This window comes from Lampetra fluviatilis, chromosome 33, assembly GCF_964198595.1.
Source record: "Lampetra fluviatilis chromosome 33, kcLamFluv1.1, whole genome shotgun sequence".
Taxonomy (NCBI): Eukaryota; Metazoa; Chordata; class Hyperoartia; order Petromyzontiformes; family Petromyzontidae; genus Lampetra; species Lampetra fluviatilis.
In genome coordinates, this window is record NC_136307.1 from 530644 (window position 1) to 558524 (window position 27881).

At 50.7% G+C, this 27881-nt stretch overlaps 2 protein-coding genes across 4 annotated transcripts; one reads left to right on the top strand and one right to left on the bottom strand.

Moving 5' to 3' along the window:
* Positions 1-774: 774 nt before the first annotated feature.
* Positions 775-8709, bottom strand: VPS18 (VPS18 core subunit of CORVET and HOPS complexes). The gene is made up of 6 exons (XM_078871759.1): positions 8548-8709; positions 6852-6972; positions 5817-5958; positions 4915-5006; positions 2718-4582; positions 775-2090 (listed from the first exon to the last, which is right to left on the bottom strand). Exons 2-6 carry the CDS (start codon positions 6943-6945, stop codon positions 1368-1370), a joined length of 2916 nt encoding a protein of 971 aa, XP_078727885.1. The 5' UTR covers positions 6946-6972; positions 8548-8709; the 3' UTR covers positions 775-1367.
* Positions 8710-17086: 8377 nt separating this feature from the next.
* TRIM14 (tripartite motif containing 14) lies at positions 17087-27840 on the top strand. Of its 3 annotated transcripts, none has more exons than XM_078871766.1 (8): positions 17087-17361; positions 18865-19502; positions 20843-20938; positions 21916-22155; positions 22689-22857; positions 23585-23623; positions 23765-23929; positions 26821-27840. In XM_078871766.1, the coding sequence occupies exons 2-8, from the start codon at positions 18876-18878 to the stop codon at positions 27354-27356; spliced, it is 1872 nt and encodes a 623-aa protein (XP_078727892.1). In that variant the 5' UTR covers positions 17087-17361; positions 18865-18875; the 3' UTR covers positions 27357-27840. The 3 variants fall into 3 exon arrangements, with proteins under 3 accessions (XP_078727892.1, XP_078727895.1, XP_078727893.1); XM_078871769.1 differs by lacking the exon at positions 17087-17361 and adding an exon at positions 17377-17806; XM_078871767.1 differs by lacking the exon at positions 17087-17361 and adding an exon at positions 17879-17901.
* The last annotated feature ends 41 nt before the right edge of the window (positions 27841-27881 follow it).

Sequence of the window (27881 nt, forward strand, 5' to 3'; positions counted from 1 at the left end):
ACATTTTGCACCTTTGTTAAAACTGTTTTTTTGATGGTCGGTGTCGCCACCCACTCGGCATCTGAACATCCGCGAATGTGCAGTTTCTGGGGTGGGGTGCACAGCACGGGGCCCCCACCACTTCCTCTCCCCGAGACAAGCTGCTCCACATCGTGCCCTCACGACTTGAGCAAAACCAGAAACAGGTAGCAGCAAAGCCATTAGGGGACAGACTCCCTCTCCAAGAACACTTTTTTGGAGAAGCGGAGGGGTTGGAATCACACGATTTTTGTTTAGGGCGTCAATGCCCCCAGAAGTGCAAAAGAAAACCGGGGTGGTCCAGAGAAACCAACGCATACAACGGGTTAACATTCAAAGGTGCCACAGACGGATTCATGAACCCGTTGCTGCAAGCCAATTTCTGGTCACCTTGCTGGCCCAGTTGATTGAGACACTTCACAAACATGATACGCCATTTAATCCAAAGTGTGCACCAACATGTGGCTCTGCTGATGACACAAGTTTGAAGAAAATGTGTGATCACGTTGAATTTTAGATTTCACGCTAAACATCGTTCCCACTTGAAAGAAATGAGGTGAAAGTATTCTCTATAATGCAACAATTTGGGGTCCGATTGGGGATCACCTCTTTTGCAGCAGATCCTTGTTTCTGTGGTCATTCAGCTGCCCTTCATTGACAGGTCACTCATTGTGCATGTCATTTTATAGTTTGTGTATTGGGAATTTACACAGGGAGATTCTTGAAAAAATATCAGTGTTTAATGTCCGCTTTCCCAGAGACGTCATACTTTGGCAACCCACCAAAAATATAACAGGCATCATAACTTCCACAACACAATGGGTTTCCAAATGTGTGAATACATTCAGTTAACATACTTCCCAAATAATGCATACTAACTGCATTTATTTGACAAAACAAGTGTAATATATACATCCTGGTATTGAGTAAGCTACTTATTTGCAAGGTTTCTATTCTATTTGTCTAATAGATGACTGGAGCAGCAAGACAGCAGATAAACCCCGGTGCTACCCGATGGACGGACAATCCATTGAATTTTTCAAACCCTGACGTACGTGGTTTCTAAAACATGTACAAGCTCTGCAAATAAAATAACAAATTCCACCCAAAATATTTAAACAATTACAACTACACGAACAAAAGCGAGTTCACCAATTGCCTGTTAAAGGATTTTTTTTGAGAATCATCCGCTCAAATCATTTTAAATTTTCAAAGCGTGCAAGCTGTGAATACACCATCTCAGTCATACATAAGCAGCATGTATTTGCTGCTGCTGCCACAAAGATTACAATTACTCTTTTTCCTGCACTTATTTTTATTTTATCGTTCAGGAACAGCTTCATAACGATTTACAGCCACTCCTTTGCATCGGACTCATCCGTGAGAGGTTTGTCAATGGACTTGAGCATTATCTCCCCACAGTAGACGCACTCGACTGCGACGATGTCATCCAGATCTTGCGTCAGCGTCTCTCGCGACTGCTGGGCATTGCTGGCGCTCGCCGCCGCCGCCGCCTCCTTCTGCTTGTGGGAGCGTCCCGGGGCGTCTCGCGACGTCTCCCCCAGCTTGCGCTGAATGTCGTCCAGCGTGGCTTTCTTGCTGCTCGAGAGATGTGGGTACACCTCCCGCACCAGGCAGTCTCCGTGGAACATGTGTCCGCAGGGGAAGAGGTAAAAGCCCCGATTGAGCAGTGGGAAGAGGCAAGAAGCGCACTTCTCTTGAGCATTCACCACACCGTACTTGTTCCTCATCTCGTGGATGTCCTGACGGATGCGTCGAGCGCTCTCCGTCGCCTCCTCCATCTCCTCCTTTAGTTCCTCAATGTGCTTGTTGTATTCTTCCAGCGAGCTGCAGATTGCTTCTTTGAAGTGGTCAATGGTGACGAAGTCTGGAAAGAAGGGGAGAATATCTTCGATCTTAAGCAGATCACAGTTAGGCAGACATGCCATTGCCTTCCTGACATCCTTCTCCTCCTCCACCACGTGGCGTGCAATCTTCAGCCACAGCTTCTTGCGCAGGTCCTCGTCATCCTCCGGGCGATCCGCGTTCAGCTTGGCCAGTTCGACATCCTCCTACAAAACAAAAACACGTGTCCATTGCCGCTGCCTGAAGCTGGACACAGCATCACTGTAATCAGACGTCTGCTCCACTTATACGTGTTTGCGATGAAGTGGGTTTATTCATAAAGCCAAATCCAAAGCGACTTCCGATTCATTATCCTCTTATCAGCAGAGCAGCTGTCAACCCCAATTCAACCATGCGCATAATTCTTGGCATGGGGAACGTTATTTGATAAACATTTTACATGGATTAAATTAGTTTTTCGAAACATTACATTTAAAAGTATATCAATGATGTACTGCAGTATTCTCACTTCCTACACCCATACCTGCGAATAAAGTGGAAGAGCCTCGTCTCTCACCAATGCCATAAGCCTAGCGTTTGGAAAATGCACCTTCATGCCCAGAGTTCAGCATCAAGTGAAAACTGCCAACAGTTCTGACGTCCCAGCTAATCTCTTAGCCCTCACAAAACCTGCATCTGACACTCCATTCCGTTACTCCTTGGCCTTCTACTCTGTCAACTCCCCAAGGTCGATTTTCATTATTTCACACCAGAATACAATTCGGTAAGCATGAATTAACAGTCAAATCAAACGTTAAGTGATGCATCAGCAACATAATACACAGCTCACGAACCTTCAGTGCCAAGTCGACAGCCTCCTCGTACAACTCCATAGTTGTGTAAATGTGCACACAAGCACGATGCAGGTTGTGCTCGGCACACAACCGCAGGGCGTACTTGAGGTCATACCCGACGTTCTGAGCATTCTGCCCCTGGCTTTCCAGGTACGTAATCAACTGGTGTGGTGCGTGCCGAGCGTAGAGAGACAGGAGGTAGTTGTGGATGGCCTGGTCTTCCACGTGCAGCTGGTTCACGCAAAACTCTAGATAGCAAATGGCCTGGTTCACTTGTTCATTCCCCTGAGCCTGATGATGGCTAACCAGTGCTGGAATGAGCCGCCTGGGCTCCAGACGTCGGCCCATCTCTATCCAAGTCTTCACGAGCTCTCGAGGCACGTGCTGCATCAGCACGGGGGAGAAACGGTACACAAGATCCCTGTCCCCATGCCTGGCCAGTACCTCCAAAGCCAACGTGTAATCCTCATGCTGGATATGGTGCGAGAGGACACGCTCGTAATCTTGTATCAGGACTGCAAAAAAGACCAGGTCCTCCACATTCCCATGACTGGCAATCAATTCATAGATTGCTGTACGGTTGTTTTGAAGGCATTCCTTTAGCTTGCTTTGCATCAGGAACTTGTGAAATTCTTCCTGCGTAGCAGGGAAACTCGAGTCTCTGTCGTCTTTCAGCTGTCCAAGCTTGTTTAGATAGAGCTCTATGATCCAGGTCACCAGCATGGTCATCTGTGTCTTGTCTTCCGTCTTCAGGTTCGTGAGCTTCTTCGTGAGAAACACTTTCAGTGCCTCCTCTTGCTTGGCTTCGATGAATTTAAGAGCGATTTCTTCAAAGTAGCTGTGGGTCAGTGCATAGTACATGGCACTCTCGATGTACTTTCCAGTTTTGAAGTAATGTTCGGCCTGTTTTGTCTGAACCTTGTCCAGGCATTCTGGTCTGTCCTTGCAGTATTCCTTCGCGAGGTCAAACTTTCCCATGCCGAGATACATCTGCCAAACATCTCTCGACTCGCGAGCAATGTAATACCGGAAAACGGCATTCTCCGTATAACTCCAAACTGTGCCCTTTGTTGGGTCTTTGATCATTCTCAGCAGGCGGCCAAATTTAACGGGGGCAATATCCTCGTAGGTTAGCTGCCCATTCAGTGTGCATATTGCAGACATGCGGTCAGGGAACATGAGCAGGAAGTGAAACTGAGTGAGGACGATGGAATTTGGCTGCTTCGTATCGCCATCGTTAGAGGTAGGGTAGGGCCACTGCTGTGCATCGGCCAGCATCGAGCCCTGCCGGTTGTAATCGAGAGATCCAAAGTAGACACCGGAGCCGGTCATCCAAGCAAAGGCGCGAGGGGATGAGCGCAGCTTCTGGGTGTACAGCGCCAGATCCGAGTACCCGGCCTCAGCGGGAAACTCAAGGAATCCAGGTGGCTCCTCCATGTAGTTGTTGAAGACCGACTGATACACTGGGTTCTCGCCTCCTTCGGGCATAACCGCAAAGAATTGGTAGAGGCGTTTATTTGTGGTAGCGATGATGAAGCACTTTCCCTCAACGACCCTCTCCACTTCAATGCAGCACACTGGGCTGGGACTGTCAACCTCCCCCAGGGTATACAGATGCTTGAAGTACTGATCTGGGTTGCTTCCAAAGAGGCCCTGATCGGCGGAGCTGATCTCAGACTCCCAGATGGTGCCGGTGCGCGTGCCCACCAGAATGGGACCCGTAGAGACTTCGTTTCCTGCCAGCTTGTTCCAGCCGACACACTCAATCAGGTGGCTTCTCCATTTGGAGAGGTTCTTGGCTTTGCGGGAGTTCCGACTGAGGTACAGGCACTCCTGTGATTCTAACGCAATTAGGAGATGAGAACCTGCAACAATAAACATCAGTTTCGATGGCTGTATCACAGTGAAAATATATGAACAGCAAGCATATTATATTTTTTTAACAATCATGACTAATAAAAGGTAATTGATAACCACATAAAATATTGTAAGATATTTTCTTCTCATTAAAAACACCCACAAATGTACATGTGTGGCATACAGTGCAGCAAATTAGTTGATGGGCCTCTTGTTAATGCTGCATTGGGGAGACATGAGGTTTGCTGCACTACTGGGGGAAATGGATTTGGCAGTACCTCTAAAATCTTCACCAATTTTATTTTAATTAAATTGGTCAAATCTCAGCATCAGACAATACCTGTGGGATCCAAGAAGAGTTTATGTATCTTATCATCCTGGGCCCTGAGGACCTCCAATTCATCAATCTTGTCAGGGTTATCCAAATCAATTCTGAAACAACAACAAAATCACCGTTAATGTTCATTGCCTTAAGTGCAAGTTTCACATTTTTGGAATAAGCATCTACATTTAAACCTTCATTTAAAATCACGGCAGTCATTGTAGCTGAGTTTTTTCAAGGCAGATCTAGGATAAAAATGCATGGTGATCGGTCAGAAGCGATAATAGTTTTTTCCTCTTTTCTCCAAATTATATTCCACTTGTTATCGAAGCCACATCATGAGAAGAACAAACAGAAATTCAGCACGCTAATAGCTAGCACTACACCACTTTATGTGAATGATCAGTCCTGAAGATTACACCACAGAGCTACGTTTTAAGTCCCCTTGGCAGATCTGTCCATCAGCACAAGGGATACCACGTGATATATTCCCTGCGAAAGTGTTCCGTCACATGGCAATCACGACAAAATATTTATTCTGGCAGCCAGAATATCCATCACGAGCTGAAATAAACTGAATATTTAGTCCCATCATTAGTGACAGGCAGAGACTATAAACTCGCTCTACCTGAGAACCACGGGTGGATGAGACCTGAAGTCAAACCCAGGTTCCCAGCAGTGTCAGCTCAGGACAGCTCCCTGAGGGGGGCTGCCTGGCAACCTCCAGACACAAAGTTAATATTTTATAAAAGGCTTATTAACAGGTAACAAAATTTACAATTTAATACATATTACACTGTTGCCCCGAGAAAACATTTCCACCCAGCTCATCTTCCATCTGAGATGATAAAATACAAGTAGATAAAGTTGTCCTATTGAGACTAAAAAGCTATACAATGATAAAAATATATATTATTCACCTCAACAGCATATTCTTCCCCATCGCCAGACACAGTTGGTTGTTGGAAATGACCAGGTAGGTGATGGGCTGGGTGGGTGTGAAATTGATCTTCTTTTTGCTGAAAATGGGCGTTTCATCCTCAAGCCGTGCACTGACAATACCTAAACAAGCACAAACAAAACATCACAATTTAACAATGAACACTCCAAGATTCATGTCTTGTTCAAACTATGTAAGAAATAAACTAAATCGTGCAAAAAAATGTAGTGTTGTAACACAATTACAGACAAAACAAAAGTTAAATGTAGAAATTATAATACAACACTGTGACTATCATATTTATTAATATTCAGTGTTGAATAATTTTACAAGTTGAAGAAAAAAATTGAGTGCCAGGTGTAAGCCACACGTAGCAGCGCAGCACGCGTATTTGGATAGCAATACAATGACAAAATATTTGTGTGACCATTAATAAACCAATTGTGACTTGCTAAGCTTATATGGGTTGCTCTTAGATATATGTATGACTGCACACTTTCTATCTATGCCCTGCATGCAAGCTGATATTATCGCTCCACCAACATTCAAGGGTTTATGAGATTATAATTTTCAAACTCAACTCTTCAGTTTTTCACAAGTTGTTTATTTTGTGTTTCAAACATAATTTGCAAAAGTTCAACAAAATTATGAGCAAATACATATTTATTTTAAGAGTTACTTTTGTGTAGTGATTTGCAGCCTGATCGAATCATCTTGTTAACACGGCCAAACACAACTGATTCAGTTTCCTTCCTTCGAATGGTCATCCCAAATTTAAACCAGGCCAGGGCAATACTGACTACGCACTGAGTATTCAAAATAGCCCCTTGGAGCAACAAGTTCACTGCCACCAATTATGCACACTCTGGTGAGTTTCAAGGATTTAATATCTGACCGGCCCAGAAAAGCTAAATTTCATATCCACCTGTTTCATGTAAAATTGGCGATTATGAACTCCAAATGGATCATCAGCCAATAATGAAAGTGCTTTATGTTCCTTGCATTTTGCACTTACCAGACTGCAAGAAGGGCTCGCTCGCCCGCTGCTGCTGCTGCTGGTACCCAGGCCGTGACTGCGCATCCTCGTATTGGTCAAACAGCGAAGCCATGACAGCGCCTCGCGCAGCGCCGGAGCACTGTCAGGAAACACACACGCGGCACGTAGAACGCACATTCATTATTACTCGAACTATTTTTAAAAGCTACCATTAAACAAATGCCAAATGTAATACTTAAGTTGGAAGCCTTTCTGGAAAGGCACAGGGCTGTCCCTGCAATTCAGGAAGCATGGGACAGCAGCAGGAGCAGCACGGGGGTGGGAGTGGAGGCGTGGCACGTTCAGCGACAGGCAGCGCAGAGCGGGTGACCGAGGTGCGAGGGCGGAATGTGGAAGTTTGCGGTCTGCTGTTGGAGGATTCGCGAGGCACTGGGAGACGTGTGTGGGGGTGCCGTGTGCTGCATAAACTATTCACGTGCACAGGTCCCCCACTTTGTCAGGGGCCACACACTCGTCTCCCTCCTGTGGCTGTCTTACTATCACTTGTGTTTGTCTTAGCACTGTAGCATTCTCTCCACGTCTCTCTGCATGTCTTTGAGTTTTCCTTCTTTAAGTTTAATATATCCATGTTTGTGTCTCTCCTTTCCAGCGTTGTCCCTCTACTTATTTGTATCTCTCAATGTGTTCTTTCCTCAATGCCTCTATATGAATGTGTCTCTTGCAGGATCTCTATTAATTTTTGTTTGTATTCCTCCATACGTATTCCTCTTTCTCCACGTCTGTAACCGAGTCCCTCCGTAGATGTCAATATCTGCATGTGTCAATCTTTATTAATGCACATCTGTGTCTAGTTTGAGAAACTCAGGTGCGAGGAGGAACCACAGACAAGCTGAAAGGCAGCAGCTGCGCAATGAGCCGGCGCCAATTATTTCCCCAAGTTCTGCGGTCCTCTAGATATACACGTCTCTCTCCAGGTTTCCGTCTCTCCCCGTGTCTGCAGAGGACCCCGGTCAGCTGTTGGTGCGTGCAGTCAGCACGGTCAGCATGGGGCACTCGGGCAGCACAGGGAGAGAGAGTGCGGCAGAGTGGCGGGCAGCACAGGGAGAGAGAGTGGCGGGCAGCACAGGGAGAGAGAGTGCGGCAGAGTGTTGAGGGCAGCGTGTTGATGAGGGCAGCAATGGGCAGCGCGGGCTGCGCAAACCACAATGGGAGAAACACGGGGGGGCACAGAGTGGCAGCGGGAAGAGCGACGAGCAGAGAGACACAAACACGGCGCACGGGGAAGCACAGAAGGGCCCTTGCTGTACTGACAATACCCGCCAATGCAGGTGACGTCACCACGGCACTTGTACCAGGCTACGTGCACATTTGAGGATGAACTGCAGCACCAACAACCACCGCCATTCGCCACTAAGTGTCGGTGACGTCCCCACGGCGCATGTGCCAGGCTACGTGCACGTTAAGGCCTTAACTGCAGCACCACCCACACTGACATACGTATCTGTACAAAGATACCCCGTATAGCCTCGACATACTTTTGAGGCAAGCGTTGTTAGCGACGAGCAGCTATGAAGGGCGGCACGGCACACGAGGGAGGGCGAGGCGAGCGACACTCCCGCTCACGGCCAACATCAGTGGCGAGCAGGCGAAGCGATAAATGAATCCAAGCCTGGGCCCTCTCCCTCCCTCCGTCGACTCAGCATTGATTGAGTACCTGGTCGTGGCGTTATAAACATCAGCAGTGGGGAGACAAAGGCGGCCGGGCGTGGTTCTGTCCCCCAGCCGTAGCCCCCGGCGGGAGGTCGCAGAGCGGAGCGGGAGACGCGGAGAGATGGCGTCCCCCGGTCACGTGACGGCGCGTGCACGTGACCGCCGCGGATCGATTCCGCGACTCCCGGGAGAATCAAGGTGGGCCGCGGAATCGATTCCTTGCGAATGATGATTTGGAATCGTTGGGAGAGAATCTTCAATTCTTTCGGTAAAGTCACGTATAAAGATAAAATAATAAATTAAATAATAGCATACGACGTTTCGATCGCAACACAAGCAATCATCATCAGGTATAATGAAATAGCGACATAAAATCTAACCAGAAAACTATAGACAGACATATAAGCAGACAGATATCACCAAGATACATAGAGCGAGCAACACAGGTACAGAGAGGGGTGATCGTCTCTGTGGGGTGGCCTTAAATAGACAGAGGGGGGCGGAGGCAGCGAGAGGGAGGGGTTAGAGACAACATTTACATGTCAATGAGTACGAGGAGACGCGTAGAGAAGTACGCAGGCTTAGAGGGAGAAAGAAACACACTAAATTTAAATAACCTAGCAAAGTATCGAAATGTTATGTAAAACGACACAGAGAGTCGGTCAACACACAATTAACGCATAGCCTGGCCGATTACGTATTTCAAAGATTGCTAAGTTAGAATTTAAGTGTGAAAATTCCAAAGAAAGACAAAAGATAAAAACAAGAGGCACGGAGACACACAGACAGAGCAGAACCTAAGACCGACAAAAAACGAGTGTAGACAGAAAATCTTCACTGAAGCCCGCAGGAAGAATCCGAGGAGCTGTGAAGCTCTTTCGTGGGTTGTCCAGGAGGGGTGGGATTGAGTGGGGGGAGTTGAGCGGCGTTGTTCGTGTGGGCTAACGGATGAAAGATTGAGACTGTGTGTTACACTTGGACAAAGATCCCCCGTGTAGCCTTAACCAGACTATTATTTGGGTCTTTCGGTAAAGTCACGTAGATAGCAGAAAAAATAATAACATTAAAATAATAATAGAATGAAGTGAATAAAAACTAATAAAAATATCACGACGTTTCGATCGCAACACAAGCAATCGTCATCATCTCCTGATGTTTTTATTAATTTTAATTCACTTTCTTTTCATTTTTTATTATTATTTTTTCTCGTGACTTTACCGAAATACCCAAAGAATATGAATTCCTGCAGTCACGAAAGCTTTATGTCAAGACGTAACCAGACTGTTGGGGCAAGTGCTGTTAGCCAGCACCGATGAAAGGCCGGCACGGCACACGAGGGGGTAGGGTGGCCAGCACCACATCTGGCCGCCTTTGTCTCCCCAGTCGCGATTTTGTTTACACACCGCACTAGGTACTCATTTGAGGCTGAGTCGACCTAGGGGATGCCCAGGACCGGTTCAGACAATGGTCACTGGTGTGGGGTCACCACACACACGCCCGCATTGAACCAATTGCCTGCTGAGGTGACGCACTCCGAGAAGGAACGTGTGGGCTGATGGGATGTGGACAAATAAAATGCGTTAATTTGTGTATGTGGAGGGACAGATATGGGGGTGGAGGAGATGATGTCTCGTTGTTTATTTGGCTCATGCTGATTTTGATGAGGATGAATGCAACTGAAGCTGTATTTAGTTAAAGGCGCCGTGGCGCAATAGAGTCCGTGTGCATAAGCCCGAGCAACATCGAGCCACTGGGAAGCGATGCCACGCAATGACCTGGGGTCGAGCATGGGGTCGAGCATGGGGTCGAGCATGGGGTCGAGCATGGGGTCGAGCATGGGGTCGCTATTTCTGGTGTAACACGCAGCAGGCTTTCCTGATCAACATCATCCATAATACAGGTTATTTAGGGTTAGATCGCGGAAATATATAAATGTGTCGTTATACCCGCCACCACCCGACACAGCCAACTAGTAAGGGTTGTCACAAACAGAACGTGCCAATTCGTTACTAGTCTAGTACAGCACGCCGGTGTGTTGGAGAGCCAAGCCACAACATTTACAATCTGAGTACTGTTTCTATTTATAGACTGCTGTTCCAAACGCCAATGGCCAAGCATACGCCCAGGATAACCTTATTTGGGCATAGAGAACCTACTTTATAACGTATCCTTACATCTGTAGTGTCAACGATTCGGAGACAGAGTTTCTAGGAGGCACTTTCTTTATTAACAACTTCCACGGTCTCGTCTGCACACTCTCCACAGTAGCTCAGCCCAGCCTGCACACAACACCGGCCGTCTAACACGGACGGCACTGACTGAGATAGCCAACTACTCTCCTACGTAGCGCGATGTCTAGCGGAGACGTTCAGCGACGATGGCGACGAGACGACAGCGACGACGAGACGAGTCCACTCCCAGCACCGGCAGCCTCGAGCCCCCCACTCCCGGCTCCTTTTATGCTCCCAGCGCGGCCTGGCTCCGCCCTGACCACGCCCCCTTCTCGAACCCGCCAGCAGGTTCCAGGGGCCTCCAGACGGGGTCCTCCGTGACCCTTGTCCCAGTTCCTCCGCTCTGCCCACACGCCGTGCACGCCCTCACCTGCGTGTGTGCTGTCTGTCCACCACAGCTGCCGCTGCTGTCCACCAGCCGGCGCTATGACACTACACATCCATCACGGACTCATTCTGTACTTTACAGCTTCTCGCCCGATTGCAGACTGGACCAGAATATCTCGGAATGAAGCCCGCCTCTCAGACACAAGCTATGCTCGTGTGTTAGAGATAACAAGTGTCTTGTTGGCTCCCTTGAACCGTGCGTTTTATATCTTTTTTTGAGAAGTGGGAAGTCACTGTCACGGGAAGTTACTGAAAAAAGGACTTTCGCATTCGAAAACCTGTGACTGGAAGTGGGCCTCGGCAAGGTAAGGTAAAAGTTAAAATGTTTATAAAAACAAGCCTACCTTTTACCTTACCACAATACAATCACTCTACCCTACCTTTTACCCTTTAGCAGGTAAGGTAAAAGGTAAAAAGCAACGAGCCTACATTTACCCTACCTTTTACCCTTACCCCATACAAATTACCCGATTACAGGGTAATTACTAGGGTACTACTACACATGAAAAAGGTTTATAACGGTAAATGCTATAGGTAGAGCGCTTTATTCATATAGAATACTCTCGATTCCAATTTTACACGCTTTCTTTGAACTCACTCTGTTGTTGTTGTCGTTGTTGTATCCTCAAATCTTATAACTACATTTTAACCCACTTCCCAATGTGGTATCGACTGCAAACTTGGTATACTTATGTCATACTAATGACAACACTATACTCTATCATAAAAAAAACATCTGTTTTTAACATGATTTTTAATATGTAATGTTTCGGCTTGGGTCTAATTGTCCACGGCCAACTGACGTTGGCTGTAATTGGCCACGGCCCCTTACGTTATGGCAAGTTTCGGGGACACTTCCTGGATTCGTGGAGTTCTGCCATTACTAGTACATTTAATAAAATCGTGTTTAAAAAAAAGTTTTTAAAAAATATATTACTTATTAAATGGAGGCCACAGACTGTGGGGGTAATCAAGGTACCGTATTTACCGGGTAATAGTTCGCGCTACCTTTACCCTACCCTTTTCCTTACCCCTTGACCCTTTTACCCGGTAAAAAGTGTAAATGACCTTACCTTGCCGAGGCCTACCTGGAAGTGCGTCTGTGTCCGTGCCACGGCACCCAGTGCCGGCCCTGCTGGGACGTCCGTCGTCACCGTGGGGCCAGGAGAAGCAAACATCCAACACGGACTTTGACGTGACCTGTCGCCAGGTAGACTCGCTTCAAACAAACGCTGGCGAACTGCCAGATGTTTGCCGGCACGTACAGTATCTGTTAGATATGGGTCGATGTTATTGTTTGTTTTGTGTTACAATTAGCCGTGCTCTATCCGCTGCTCGGTGCACCGCTGACGTCTCTGTCCGTGTCGCTCGTCTCTCCGTTCGGCTGGCGGATATGCGGGACACGGATATTCGGATTGATCTCTGTAAACTGCTGCCTGTGAGAGAATGTGGGTGATAACATTCTGTCTGCAAGTAAAATAAAAGCACATTTCGTGAGGCATAGAAAGTCGAGACTCGCTGCTGCTGCGCTGCCCTCTGGCGCCCAGCACGAAGGGCGGGTATTGATCCGTGACTCCGGAGTCCTGGTCACCTCTAAGGTCTGAGAAGGGCAAATCGCAGAGTTTGTGGGCGCTTACAAGCACGCTGTGTTTGCCCTCTGCGCTCATTTTACAAAAGGCGACAGTGGTTTGCGCGGATAGACTTGGCCCCGCCATGGGAATGTGAATTCGTCAGTGCAGGTGAGTACGACCCTACTCGCGGCCGAGCGTAGAGACTGTGTTTATTTCTTAGCGGTGATAACAGAGCCCTAATGCGGCTCGAGCAATATAAAATATAACACGTACTGCAAAAATAGTTTTCGATGTGGGTCTCTGCTATTCAATAGTTGAATCTGTGATGGTAAACACCACCACCATTTCACTCTCATCAATCGTAGGTGCCCTTCCCCGGCACCTTCGATTAGAGCGGTTGGCTACGTACGGTGCGGAAGAAGTTCAACATACACACATACAATCATGATTCATCGATGGCGTCAGGGAAGACAGCGACTGTTACCTTCATCCATCACCGTCATCATAGCCAATGCGCTGGGTACACACAAGACGCATGTGGATATTGAGAGAGATATAAATGTCATTGCCAATTGTATCATTCATCATTTGTGTGGCCAAGTTGGCGTACAGCTGCGTGGGCGGTGGTACAGTGTGAGCACAAGCGTGGCGAGTTGTGGCAGCCCCCAATGAACAGCGGAAGCCGTAAGCCGCGGGTACACAAGTCATAGCTGCCCAGGCACCACACGTGGGTACACAAGTCATAGCTGCCCGGGCACTACACGACAACTTCAATGACAAGCCTGCGCTACAGAACCCAGCACTGGCAATCCAGATGTTTGTTTGCCAAGTTGCACTGCAGAAGTCGGTTGTGAGTGTGCACTGCGAGGCTCACCTGAGCGAGCGTGGACTGGAATGTGCCCCTCTGAACTCGCTCTGCAAGCCTTGTCCACAGATATGAGAGGTATGCGATGGTTGTGTTGAACTAAAGCATTTATTTTTAACACAAAAAAACCCACAAAAAATTGATAAGAACAGAATATGTTCGCCCCATTCGATTATGAAGATGTGAATGCAAAGGGATGTCTTGTAAAACACGTAAACCCATGTACACAGCATCAGGATAACCCATGGTGCTCGCTTCATTGTGATACTTCACAATCCACATTCGTATGGCTTTCATTGCATATTCTCATCACACAGATAGGCAAATAAAACACGTAACAATCAACTTTCCCATCCACGTAATCTGCCAATTCTCAACGAAAACTCGCTTTCTGAACACTGTGGTTTTGGGGGCTTTCCACGCATTTTCAGCACGTGCCAGTTGTTGATGCGTGCGAATGGCATTATTGTCGTGTTCCAAGTCTTGCACACGCATCGTCCCAAAATGATCACGAGTAAAGGTCAAAATTGGTGCTCAACTGCTTTGTCGGCCCTGGCCGAGTGGTAGAGTGTCCACATTCATATGGCAGAAGCGAGTAAAACCATAATCGGAGTTGTCGATACAACCCGTCATCCCCCCCGAGTCAATAACATGATAAGCGCTGTGCAGGTAGCCAACAGCGGTTGTCCTATGGGTGAATCCGTTCCTGCCATAGGAGTTAGGAATGTCCACCCTGGCTCAGGGCAGTGTGTGTGTACGTTGAACGTCTTTCGCACCGTACGTAGCCAACCGTGCTCATGAGAGCTGAGCACTGACTCAGGGCTGTAAACAGCCTGCGTCCGTCGACGGGACACTTTTGAAAATAAGAATAGCGAAGTGTTTGGTGCAATACTACGTGTGTTTGTAGCTGCCTGGGTGTGGTGGTGCACACCTGTAAGTCAGTGGAGTGGAGACAGGGAAGTGGATTGCACTGAGACCATGTGCATGAGATGCACACCCACAGGAGCATCAGCAGCAGCAAGGCGGCTTTATGAATAATTACATCTACGTAGATGTTTAAGTTTATTTTATTTGATTTTCTCGTAGGCTTTCTCCCAGAACAAACTTTGATTTATATTCATGTTCAGAAATACTCCACGGAAATGTACCAATCATTTCCAGCAGGGACACTCCTGGTTATAGCCTACAATACTCATTCAATTGGTTCCGCGTGAATGTCATTGATAATGTGGCTGCAACTACAGGGGAGAGATCACAGGAGGAGAGGCTGGGGGGTGACAAGGCTCAGGGCAATGTGGGAGTGTGTTGTAGATAATGTGCAGCGTGGTACGTACACACAGACAAGAGCAGAGACGCCTTGTTTGCGTGGTCACTGTGAGGCTGCTGCAGCCAGACTGGGGCTGGAGCACGTGGAGTTTGGGGCCTTTAGGTTTCAAGAATGGAAATTCGCGAGGCTATCTCTTGCCTCCAGCAGCACTGGCTGGTACAATCTTCCATCTACGTTGCGGTGAAGGGGTGGCGGTGGCGATGAGTGCGTGTGTGAGTGTGACGATGGCATGGATGTGTGTGAAAGTTCGTGGCGCATGACGTTTGTTGTTGATATGTGGAGGGTTGCGTGTGCGCGTCCGTGCGAGTGCGGTGGACCGCGTGAGTCTCGCACACCGCGTGAGTCTTGACAGCCCCTGGCAGGGTCTGTCTCCAGGGAGACCCATTTTGACAAATCATCGCTGTTCGCAATCGTACTAAAGTGCTGCCCCCTTTCACCTGAGATGACCCCCGGACGAGTCAGCCACACGGCGACATGGGGTCACGCGAGCGACGAGACACGTGCCCCACGACATCACTCGCCTGGCCATGTTCTACAGCAACCCCTTACATCAAAGTGACGTGTTCTACTCAAGTGTTTGTTTGGAACGAGGGTTTTGTATAAGATTGCTCCGGAACTATATCCCCCAATCCTAGATTTCTGTCCAACGAAGGCACGCACACACCTACACGCCGTACACCTGCATTGGGTGCCAAGGGGCACGCGTAGGGCAGAGAGAAGATTTGGTCGTGCGGGGAGGGAGGGGGTTGGGGAATCTCGCAGAAGGGGCCGAGGAAACGGGGCCTCGTTCACATCCGAGGCGCGGGGACTTCTGCCCAAGTGCTGCGGCTGAGCCTTGAGCTCCCTTCTCGGCTAGCACATGCTCAGGCAAGCACTCACGCGGTCATCAACTACTTGGTCAATAAACAACTTTACATGAGCCTCACGTGTGCAAGAGTCAAATAGAGTCATCGGGCGAATTAAGCGGGTCTTTAGTATGTGCCTGAACGAGAGGATCGGGTCATGATCGCTGTGATGGGCGGGGAGTGCCGGCTCACGGGAGCAGCAGGTGGGGTGGGATCATCGGGAGGATTTGAGATGCGACGTTGCTTGCTGAAGCACAAGGGAAGCAGAGGTGAAGAAGCGTGAGGCAGCAGCATGGAGCAGCACACCCATGCCGGATCTTGAAGTCAATACAGTAGATTTGAAGTTGTCGTGACTGCAAGGATCCATACTCTTTGGTTCTTTCGGTATGTCAATACAGTACTTAAAAAAACCGTTTTAATAATACATTTGCAGAAAACTAGATTATTACACATTGATCTACTTTGGCCAATAGCCAATAACTGTAGATACGTTGGAACTGCCTCCTGCCAGTATCCTGGACACAAGCGCAGAGTCCTGAACTGTGGGCGTCTCGAACGGAGAGGTCACTGCCGCTCCACAGGGCGATGTCGCTCCACAGGGCGATGTCGTCCAACCACTGGGAGCACTCGGGCACGATCACACCCCCCCCCCCCACATTCACAGATAACGAAGGCACTGACTCAATTATACATTTCCTCGAGATCAGTTCCATCATTAGACCGTGCACGTCTCCATCCTTCAGAGTCGTGCAACGCCACAGAAGTCGTCCAACGTCCACAGCTGATCCGATCTCGTCGCTCATCCTCTCAGACGGGGTCATCCCCTCTAGCTAGGATGTGTCCTGCCCAGGACAACTTATTTATCTTAAACTTCAAAAAGCGATGTTTCAAGTTTGCATGTGTTCCCCGATCCTGTGCTCCGCGTGTTTCTTGGAGATCGCCAGTGGGGGTTATCATCACCGGTTGGAGTTCGAGAGCAAGGCAAATGCGTTGTTTCCATCGCTGTGGTTCAGGGATCACGCTGTACACAGAGGCATTGGCCACCGCGATATGCAGTGCAATCCGGGGATTGTTTAAAGACGCGGGCGGCACGCTGGACTTTAGTCTAAGGCCCAAGTTCAATGCCGGCACGGCTACAACGTGAGTGATAAATGGTATCTCGCTGGCCTGGCTCCCCCCACCCCCCGATCGCCCCCTTCACTTGCCTGCACTCAGCAGGGTGGCCAGGTGTGGGCAAGCAGCCGTCATGACTGACAGCGCGGGATCTACGGATGGAAATGCGCCTTACGAATGTAAATCATTGACATGTATCCAGCGGCGGCGATATCGCGTAGCCCATGATCGAGACGCGCGTGATGGCACGGGACATCCTCCCCGAGGAGGCCCCTCTGGTTTCCCCAACCGAGCGAGCGAATCGCCCCGAGCGACGTGAGGGCGTCGGAGCTGAGCGGGAGAGGGAGGAGGAAGAGGGGGGGGGGGTCCCGCGGGTGTCGCGCGCGTGAGAGCGGGAGGGGAGTTCCGTGTCGCGCGCGTGAGAGCGTCGGAGGCTGAGCGGGGCGAGCGGGGCGAGGTTTGTCCGCACGAAGCAGCAGGTGAGAGGCGAGCTCCGGTCGCGGTGAGCGTGGCCGCTTGTGAGCCGGGTGAGTGGGATGATGGGAGAGGCTCCTTCGGTGAAACTTGTCACCTGATTGACGTCGCCGGACGGTGACGAAGTACGCGTGGACGTTTTGCCCCGCGGGGCGTTTTCTTTGCCGAGAGACGGAGACGTGGAGTCGTCCGTGCTGTCCGTGCTGTCTGTGCTGTCCGTGCTGTCTGTGCTGTCTGTGCTGTCCGTGCTGTCTGTGCTGCTGCTGCTGCTCGCTCTGGCTCTGCGCAGCAGCAGCAGCCGCCGTATCAAGCGGTCTGGGCCCTGGCAGTGGCATGGAAGTGGTGGAGTTGTGGCTGTCGGGGTTGACTGACCACCATCGTGCTGCCGTGCCGTTGCACGAGCAGCTCCCGCAGCTCGACTCCCAGGAAGGGCTGACAGTGTTGGGCTTCGTGAGTGGTGGCGCAGTGGTCAGCACTCGTGATGCTCGCAGCAAGAAGCGTCTGGGTTTCATTTACAACTCGGGTGCCTTTATTTTTCGTGCGGAGTGAGTAATGTTCTCTGCCTGTTTTGCTTGGGTTCGCTCCGGGCCGTGTCATCCGGTTTCCTCCTACAGTACAAGAAAACCCCACACTGTAAACAGCATTGGCTAAACAAACACTGCTGAAAGATTACCTAGAAATCACTCGATTGCCATTAAACATGGCAACATCATCTCCGCCCGTGCTGCGAAAAACTTGACAGGACCCTCCTGGGGAGGGGTCTTGAGACTCGGCGAGACTTGCCTGGGTAAACAAGCGAAGTGATAAATAACCACGATAGCTGTGGTTTAACTGGACCATTTTTCACGAAATAAAAATGTTAAAAGGAACAGAAGACGTCTCCGCTCTCAGCCCGCGGTGCGTGTCTTTGTTCATGGGGAGCGGTGGCGTAGCGGTCAGCGTACCGCGACAGGGACCCGGCCACCCGAGTTCGATTCCCGTCCACGATTATCTGAGCTGGTCCTGGGCCTTCCCTAGATCGACACAGCCTCAAACGACTACCTGGTGCGTTGCGCTGGCCACCCACCCCTTCGTGGGCCGTGCCGCCTTCATAGGTGCTCGCTAACAGCACTTGCCCCAACAGTCTGTTAAAGCTATACGGGGGATCTTTGTCTTTGTCCACGACGTCTCGCGGGCCGCCGTCGTGCCCGAGCTACACACGCGGCCACTCGCCCTCGGCTTCGTTCCTCCGTGTCTCCAGACACCGTCACTGTACGGTGCTCGAGGTGCATAGACGAGCGATGTGTGAACCGGTTGTGATTACCGCTTCCACCACCCACTCAACTTCAGCCAACTCACGCTGACCAGCGTGGTGAAGTATGGTTACACAACCCCCATGACCAACAGTGTTTGGTGGATGAGACCTCCATCAACCCACTGCTTTTGTCTCGCTTCTGAATCTGATGCCCGATGCTTAATCGAGCATCGCACATTGGCCGAGTTTCACTCGGGAGTGTCTCTGTTGACAGGCGTGACGAGAATGGAGCACTCTCCAGAACGTGGCTCGCCTTGTTCCATCTGCGAAAACGTCTCCACGAACGCGATCCGATTGGACTGCAACCACAACTTCTGCTCCCAATGCACCAAAGGCATTTGCACTACCGACGCGGCCGGCGCGGGCAGCAGCAGCAGCAGCAGCTCGTGCCCTCTGTGCCAGGGCGAAGCGAGGGCCCCCCGGCGCGTCGCCCCGGAGGAGGGGGTCGTCCCCGAGGAGGGGGTCGCCGCTGTCGTCGCCGCCGGCGTGGACGATCGCCCGGGCGGCTCGGGCCACGACGCCGCGGGGTGCCCTGCGCCGGACGCCGGCTCCCTCCCGTCCTGCGACTTCTGCCTCGTGAGTAAGCTGCCGGCCGCCAAGACGTGCCTCACGTGCCTGGCCTCGTACTGCGAGATGCACGTGCGTCCCCACTTGCGCAGCCCGCCGTTCCGGGGACACAACCTGACGGAGCCCGTGCGCGACATCAGCGCCATCCGCTGCCCCGAGCACGGCAAGGCGCTGGAGCTCTTCTGCCGAGACGACGGCGTCTCGGTGTGCGGCCTGTGCCCTCTCCTGGGGCGGCACAAGCAGCACCGCGTCGTCACGGTCGAGCAGGAGCTGCTCGACAAGAAGGTGAGAGGTTCCAGGACGCGGTCGGCATAAGCCTTCACTTCCAGCGCCTTCAGCGGAGCGGCCGACGAGTTTGGGAGGTGCCGTTGCACCTGGCCGGTGCGCTACAAGGTCTGGGCTTGGGTTTTCTTGACCTTCCCCACACCTCCGATTAGCACGGTTGTCTACGTATGGTGCGAAAGAAGTTCAACATACATACATTGGTGGCAAGTGATATTTAAATGTATTCTGGGCTTCAGTTCTGCACCAACCTGTACCAACCTGCATTTAGCAGTGTGCTTAAGTGTGGCCAAACAAGCACACAGATCAGCGATAGCTTGATTCAGCAGCAGTTTGACAAAAGGAAAATTGATTTATCCAGGAATTCCTCACTCTCTTTTTCATCGAATGTCATCATCACTTGCAAGGGAGGTCAACACGGAGCTCGCAAATCCACTTGCTCGACTTTCATCTCTGCCCAGTGTATTACACACATTTCTCTGTGACCCATCAACCCTTGCCTCCAGAGCGCTCGATCGCAGGTGTGCGCCACCACACCTGGCTCACATCTTCCCCGTCCTGTGCCGTGGCTCCAAGGTTTGTTTTGTCCTTCACCCCAAATCATGTCCCCGTGGAGCTCCCGTCGTCACGTCTCAGAGATCCCATCAAGCGGCCTCTGGTCCAAACAGTAGGGGACGGCAATACCTCAGAGATTTCGATGTAAAGCTTCTATCGTGACTGCAGGGATTCATCTTCTTGGTTATTTCGGTAAAGTCACGTAGAAGGGAAATAATAAAATAATAAAAATTAAAGATAATAAAATACAATTCTCACGACGTTTCGGCCACAACGCAAGCAGCCGTCCTCAGGTGAAGAACAGGGCTGTCGGAAATACACCTGAGGACGGCTGCTTGTGTTGTGGCCGAAACGTCGTGAGAATTGTATTTTATGATGTTTTATTTTTATTATTTTATTATTTCCCATCTACGTGCCTTTACCGAAAGAACCAAGAGGAGAAATATCTCAGAGAGTCGTGTTCATTGCATGGCGGTCAAACCGATACTTTCAACTTCTTAGAACTTGACTTTAACGAAATAAAGTGCAGAACCAAATTAAATGTGTTACAAAAAACAACAACCGTGCAATCATTGAGGACCGGGCGGAGGCCATCTCCTCGTCACTACACTCGAGAATGTGGTTTTATTCACAGGAGGCTGCCGCTCTGATACTAGCCAGGACCTCGGCGGTGCCAAATCAGTGCTGTAACGTTTGAGCCGCCGGCCCAGCTATGAGGGCGCCGTAGTTAATTAACAAGTTGCTGCATTCAACACGTGACCGTTGCTGCGTTTGTGTCTCCATTCTAGCAATCGCTGCAAGCCAAATTGACGTTTCTGGATGAGACTTCCAACAGGAAAGAGGAGAGCATTGCTCAATTGAAGGAGATCACAACTGGAATTAACGTAAGAGTGCACCCCCTGTTACAGGAGTGTCGATTTCTGCTGTCGTATGTGCAAGATAAAACATAAATCACGTGTGCATACAGGCCTGTGGCCATGTTATGAAGTCTTTCCCCCAATTTAAATCGAGTTGCTTGTGACCTTTAGATGGTAACAGCAAATTACGCAACCTCGTTTCCTCTTGTTTAAGAGAAACCATAAGTCTCCCATTGTTGTGATTATGCTTTGGCTTAATTCTGGAAATTAGAGTGCATTCCGTAGAGATATGTGTTTCCACATGCGCTAGCTATATACTGTACTTCCGTAGGGTTAGTATATTGCAAATATAACCAACAATATATATATTGCTGAATTCTATCACGTTTAAAACAAATGCGGTAACATGCTCAGCTGATTTTTCTTTATATATACAACTACGTTGTCCTCCCGAGTAAATTCTCGTTGTGTCATCGCCGTCGCGTCGTGAGACAAGGCGTCCACTTGGAGGTCTCGCACAGCGGAGAGTGAGAGCAGCGCTTCCCAACTGGTGCGCAGCGGTAGACCGGCGTGCCGCAGGAGGCGGGTGTGCTGCGGCAAAGTCACTGGTGTGCCGTAGTCCAGACGAAGTCTCCTCCGTGCCGTTCAGTGGTCGATCCGGCCCCCACTCCGGCACCTCCCACCCTCCCCTCTCTGTTGGTGGCGCGTGTGCTGTCCGGCAGCAGCAGCAGCAGACAGCCATCAGCCCCTACCCCCGGCCCTCTCTACTCCCCCGCCGTGGAATGAGCAGGGTTGAGAAGCGGAGCGTCAGGGGATTAGAAGCACGCCCTGAGCTTGGCCCTCAGAGCAGGCAGAGAACTCAGCCACCACACAGAGAGGCGCCCGAGTCGGAGATCCAACCCAGGAGCTTCTTGCTGTGAGCCGCGAGTATCAGCACGGCACCACTCTGCTGCCCTGAAACTATAATCGTGGTTGTGTGTGTGTGTGTGTGTCTTTATCTGTAGGTGTCGTGTGAAGGCTTCCACGGTAAGCTGTCAGTGCAGTTTCAAGGCCTGCAGAAGGTACTGGAGGACTATGAGAGATGCACCACGAAAGCTGTTGACATGGAGAAGCAAATAACCCAACTAAGAGTTGACAAGGAGCTCAAGAAACTGACGGCACAAAATGCAGAGATATCCGAACTAAGGAAGAAGATGTTGGATGCGCTGGCCAACATCAACATTTGGAATCTGGCCAGCATCGAGGTGCGTCAAAGTTAACAACTTGAACTTCACAGCAACTTTTACCTGTGTGGTCATGAATGTCCAACACTTTAGTAAAACAAACATGAATTAACCTTGTAAATAAACACAAAACGAATTATTCAAATTCACCAAGTATAAATTTTAAAAAATCTATAAAATTAACAACCTCAATATGGAAGCTCAATTACCCCTTTGTTTCCCATGTCTGCTTGAGCTGAATGTAGTATCGACTTGAATAAAAAATAATGTTCAGCCATGTGACAATCCACTGCTGGATGAAGTCATTCCTTTGCCATGTCGTTTACGGGGTGATTGACCAACCAATACTTGACCATGCCAGTCAGTGCGGATTCATGAAGGGGACGTTTCAGGGCCCGTACAGAAATCACATGCCACTGAGCCGAACCATGGCCAGAAATTGACCTCTGTTCACTGGGTTCATAATGTTCGTGGTTTTTGTTATTTGTATTATTAACATGGACAATGATGAGGAAAATAGAACCGAATGTGAAACGATTCGTGTCACCGTGCAGGACTTTGGCGACGCGATGCCCCCGGAAGCCGAGGATCTGGAGGTGCAGCGTTTCTCCCTGGAGAGTGTGAAGCTGCAGAAGATTCTGGAGGCGGTGGATCACTTGGAGGCGTTTTGTGGGCACCACGTCAGCCACCCCAGCCACGGACAGAGACACCCACCCAGCAGAGGTCTGCGGCAGTGCAGATGCTGAAATCGCTAGTTTTTTAAAATTAAATATGTTAAACGATTCCATTGAATTATTTACCTTGCCATTGTGATCAGGAAACGCAGATGTGAGAGTTTAGCCTTTATTTTCAAATAAATGTAAAATCCTTAAACGGGATGAAATTCACGGGGATTATTGGTCCCTTTGGTAATGAGGGCCAATCCAGAAGTTTGTTCTGACCGCTGTAACTCTGCTGAGATAAATTAAATTATAATACCATAAATAATTATTATTTAACATAAACGCCCAGTGCGCAGCTTATCTGGAGCCAGTGTTCAGGTGGCTGATGGCAAGGATTGCTAAATCATAGCCCCATGGACAACAGGATTTGCAGATGACGGATAAGAGGCACATTTGTAGTTCACGCACACATGGTTGGTGTTCCCAGGAAACCAGGACATTTTTCACTCGCAGTATTGCCTGAGTGGCATTACTTAAAGAGGCTGGTTTTGAAAATACTTTACAAAGTATTTTTACTGCGACAGAAATTAACAGAGCAAAGCCGGAGTATGTGTGCGATCAGAGTATACTTAGTGTGATTTAAACCAGCTGCGATTCGAACCAGACTGAACATGGCTGAGTTAGCTTGGACACCTAACCCACACCCCAAGTTGAATATTATCTCCAGCAATGTTTGTGTGGCCAACCAGGAATTGCGTGACGTGAATGCTCTGCATTGTGTTGTGTAGAGCCGCAAGCAAGTTCGGCGCAGCAGGTGCCCCAGTTCGGTAAGCGCTACTACCCCTGCATCTCCTGCACCGTCACGAAGCGCACAGTGGACATTAAGAAGCCTTTTCATACGCACAAGCATTGAGCGGACGCAGCGGCGGGAAGGTGACACCTTACAACCGTCCATTGTTTCTTGACAGCTCAAGCGTCCTCGTGTAAACCGGCACGGACGACGAGGCCCGGCCATGGGGCGCGTCCGAGCAGGGTGGCGGTGGGGAGAGCTCATTCGACCGGCGACTGCGAGCCGCCCGCCGCCGCTGCCGCCGCCGCCGCCCCCACCACCAACCGCCAGAGATACCTGCAGTGTGAGAGACCCCATTGATGCCCCTGCCGCTCCCTCGTAGAGTTACGGACGTGAATGGCGCAGGGCCCCATTGTGGGCAGCAGAGGGCAGTGCAAGAATAACAATCGTCGTTGTATAGTACTCGTCTCCTCTACTCCCAAACAAGCTCGATGCTCCCCCCACGTCTTCCCCAATCGTGAAACGGCCCTGGGTCCCCTCCACCCCACCCCCAACCCTTTATCAATCTGCGCTCACCAACGTCGTGAAGTATGGTCAAAGTAGGCCTCGGCAAGGTAAGGTAACTTACCATTTTAACGGGGTAAAAAGGTAAAGGTAAAGGTGTCGACCATGCCAAAAGGCAGGGTAAAGGTAGCGCGAAGTATTACCTGATAAATACCCTGTTTACCGCTCGCTAATAGCTCCGTTGCGCAGTCCGTGGCCTCCATTTTAAATTGGAATCATTGATGTCGGACCAGATGGAGAAGGACCACGTTCTTGAGGTAGAGGACGAGGTCGAGGATGCCAGCAACGGCATTTCCGGGATCGCTGCGAACAGCAATCGAAAGAGGCAGCGGCATGCGTTCCCGTGGGAGCACACGCACGATTGGATGGAGGGTGATCCCCGTGTGCAGCACGCACTGCCACAAGTGGTTTTCCTCCCACACGAACGCGTCGGGGTGGAAAGCCCACCTCAAGAAGCACAACGTGCTCGCCCCAGGCAGCGAGGTCAGGACATCGGCATCGGCAAGCCGCCTAATGCGGCAAACGCTCAGATGGCCAGCAATCCCGGATCGCCTCCTGGTAAAGTTTGAGAACGCGGTGGTTGATTTTGTTGTCCGAGGTGCAATCTCTTTGCGAGCCGCCGGCAGCGACAAGTTCAAGACCTTGGTCCACACATTGACGCAGGGATACGAGGACCTGTCGACCCGCACCATCATTCGCAGGATTGTCGAGCATCACGCCATCATGTTGCCCATCGTCAGGCGGTCGAACTGCAACCTGAAGGGATTTCGGATGGTCACGGTGCACTGGATCGACACCAAATCTGGTGGGTCGAAATCCATGCTGCTGACGATCCTCGATGCGCAGTCCGGAAGGGGTGTCGGCAAGCGCATTGGCACCGCTCTGTTTGAGCACCTCCAAAGCCTCGGGCACAATGTCTCGACCAAGCTGCTCGCTGTCACCAGCGACAATGGCTCCGATGCGATCGGTGCTGTCAAGACGTTGTTCGCCCTGGTCAACGCGGACGCCGGATATGAGCAGTTGCGGGATTGCCACCACATTCGCTGCGTGGATCATTCGGTCCAGATCGGCGTCGTCCAAGTTCTCAAACTGATCAAGTCGCCCAACGCCGAACTGCGCGAGGCGCTCGTCAATATCAGGCGCAGCAAGGTCGTCCGGCAGTCGTACCGCCACGAGGCCGAGATCGCCAAGCTCGCCAGCACGAATAGCGGAGCCGGGTGGGAGTTCACGTGCGTTCGCCAGTCGCTGTCATCGACGCTCTTCATCCAATCCATGTGCTTGCGCTCGTGGACCGCGGCCGGCTGCCTGAAGGTCCCGTCTAACCAGGCCGGAGCAGCGCAGAATCTTATCGCCTATTGTTCGTCCGAGGACGACGGCAATGACGAACTTCATCAGGTTGTTGATGAGATCGTCATCGACCAAGACCACTGGGACGAGGAGGTTATGGAGGACGGTGTCGTCGACAGCCTCAACACCCGATTCGAGAGTATTCTATACGAATAAAGCGCTCTACCTCGCATTTACCGTTATAAACCTTTTTCATGTGTAGTACCCCGGTAATTACCCTGTAATCGGGTAATTTGTATGGGGTAAGGGTAGGCTCGTTGCTTTTTAACTTTTACCTTTTACCTTGCTAAAGGGTAACAGGTAAGGGTAGAGTGATTGTATTGTGGTAAGGTAAAAGGTCAAAGAACCGGCGCGACCCGCACAGCTTGGGGAGGGCCTCATCCCAGAGTGGATGTAAAGGAGGGCCGCGCGTGTTGCTGCTGCTGCTGCGTCGTAGCGTGTACCGAACAACGTGTCGTAGCGTGTACCGAACAGCGTGTCGTAGCACACCTGCGGGCTGCCCGACGCGCCGCCAGTTTGAGGTTTCGTGCATGAGCCGAGGCAGACGTCGCGGTGGCTGCGAGCCGCGCCGGAGTGAGTTGGCGGCGCCATCGCTGTCGTTGTTGAGTTACGGCATCACCACGGCGATGGCTGCCAGGCCGTGCCCGTCAGTCTGGTTCCTCACGTTGCGTACGAAGCCTCAACCTCGCGCCAGCGCAGGACACGCGGCCTCAGTGCGGAGCCGAACGATGCTCGAGCTGTTGGTCTCATCTTCCTTTATGCTTGTCACCCATCACATGTTTACGTTGGTATAGGACTGCATGTCAAAAAGCTATACAGTGACAGGCAAATATAGGCGTATACATATTGTATTATATGAGTCAGTCTGAAGCAGACGAGAAGGGGATGGTCTCAATCCTGGAATTGAACAGGGGCAGGAAGTCGAGAGCAGGGAATGGCTGAGGAAATAGAATTCCAGACGCCAGGATCAGCACAGGAAAAAGAGCAACCTCCCAATGAGCACAGTTGGTCTACGGTGCTAATATGCAGCTTCTGCTGCATTGCGTTTGTGATAACTGATTACGTTTTGGGGTGCGACACAATCTCCGTAGAGCAGTGTTGTTCATCGCAAAGCCCACGGGCCACTGGCGGCCCCTGGTAGCTTTTAGTGCGGCCCTCGACAATACACAAATGTGAGAACACCCTCGTTATTGTACTGTCAAACCCAATGCTTTCAAATGTGTGGTGGCCGTTACACCGATGATATGTTGTCGCCGAAGGTGGTGAAGAACACTGTTGTGATGTAATGACTATCGATATTCCACGCCCCCCCCCCTCCTGCAGTCATCACGGAGGTGAAGCTGAACCCGCGGACTGCCCACCCCAACCTGACGGTCACCCCCGACAACAAGATGGCGTCGTGCGGCCGCTTCCGCTGGTTCTGCGACCGCGGCGCCGAGCGCTTCGAGAGCGTCATGCAGGTGCTGTGCGCCCAGGGCTTCTTCTCGGGGCGCCACTACTGGGAGGTGGACGTGCGCGGCGCCGGCCGGGGCTGGTGGGTGGGGGCCGCGTACGGCTCCATGAGCCGCAAGGGCAGCGACGACGCCTGCAGCCTGGGCCGCAACAAGATGTCCTGGTGCCTCAAGCGCTTCGACGTGGAGTACTGGTGCTTCCACGACAACCAGAGGGTGCCCCTCGTCATCGACGAGGAGCCGCAGAGGGTCGGAGTCTTCCTGGACTTTGAAGAGGGGATTCTGTCCTTCCACATTGTTTTTCCTCAGATGATTCCCCTCTATTCTTTTAAAACCAAGTTCACAGATGTTGTCTATCCTGCCTTCAGGCTATGGGAGGGGTCCATTAAGCTTCCTGTGAGTCTCTAACAATCACCATTCTAATCATCAGCCGGGTTCCATCCACTGCCGGACGAAGGCCTTCCCAAGCCATCGCCACCTCTCACGGCCTTGCGATGCGACCGAGCTCCTGCGCGTGAGATGATCCCATCGCTCCGTCTCCGTGGTGGATGCTCTTCTGGGGCACGCTTCCTCCTTTGGTTGCCGCTCTGCCGTCAGTCTCGACCCACTCCTCTCAAGTCATCGTATCTGCAGCAGCACGACCATAGCGCTAATTGACCAGCGGTAGAACCGTGTTCTTGTTCATACAGATGACCCCTTTTCAGTGCCGCATTAGGGCAATGGCACTTCTTTCCCCTTTGTTTTCAATTTATACCAATGCCAAGCTGAAAGGGAAAAAGTATTGCTCAGGGGCCTGATCCCTGTGGCTCCCGTGTGACTCGCTCCTCGTGTGACTCGCTCCTCGTGTGACTCGCTCCCCGTGTGACTCGCTCCCCGTGCGACTCGCTCCCCGTGTGACTCGCTCCCCGTGTGACTGACTCCCCGTGTAACTCG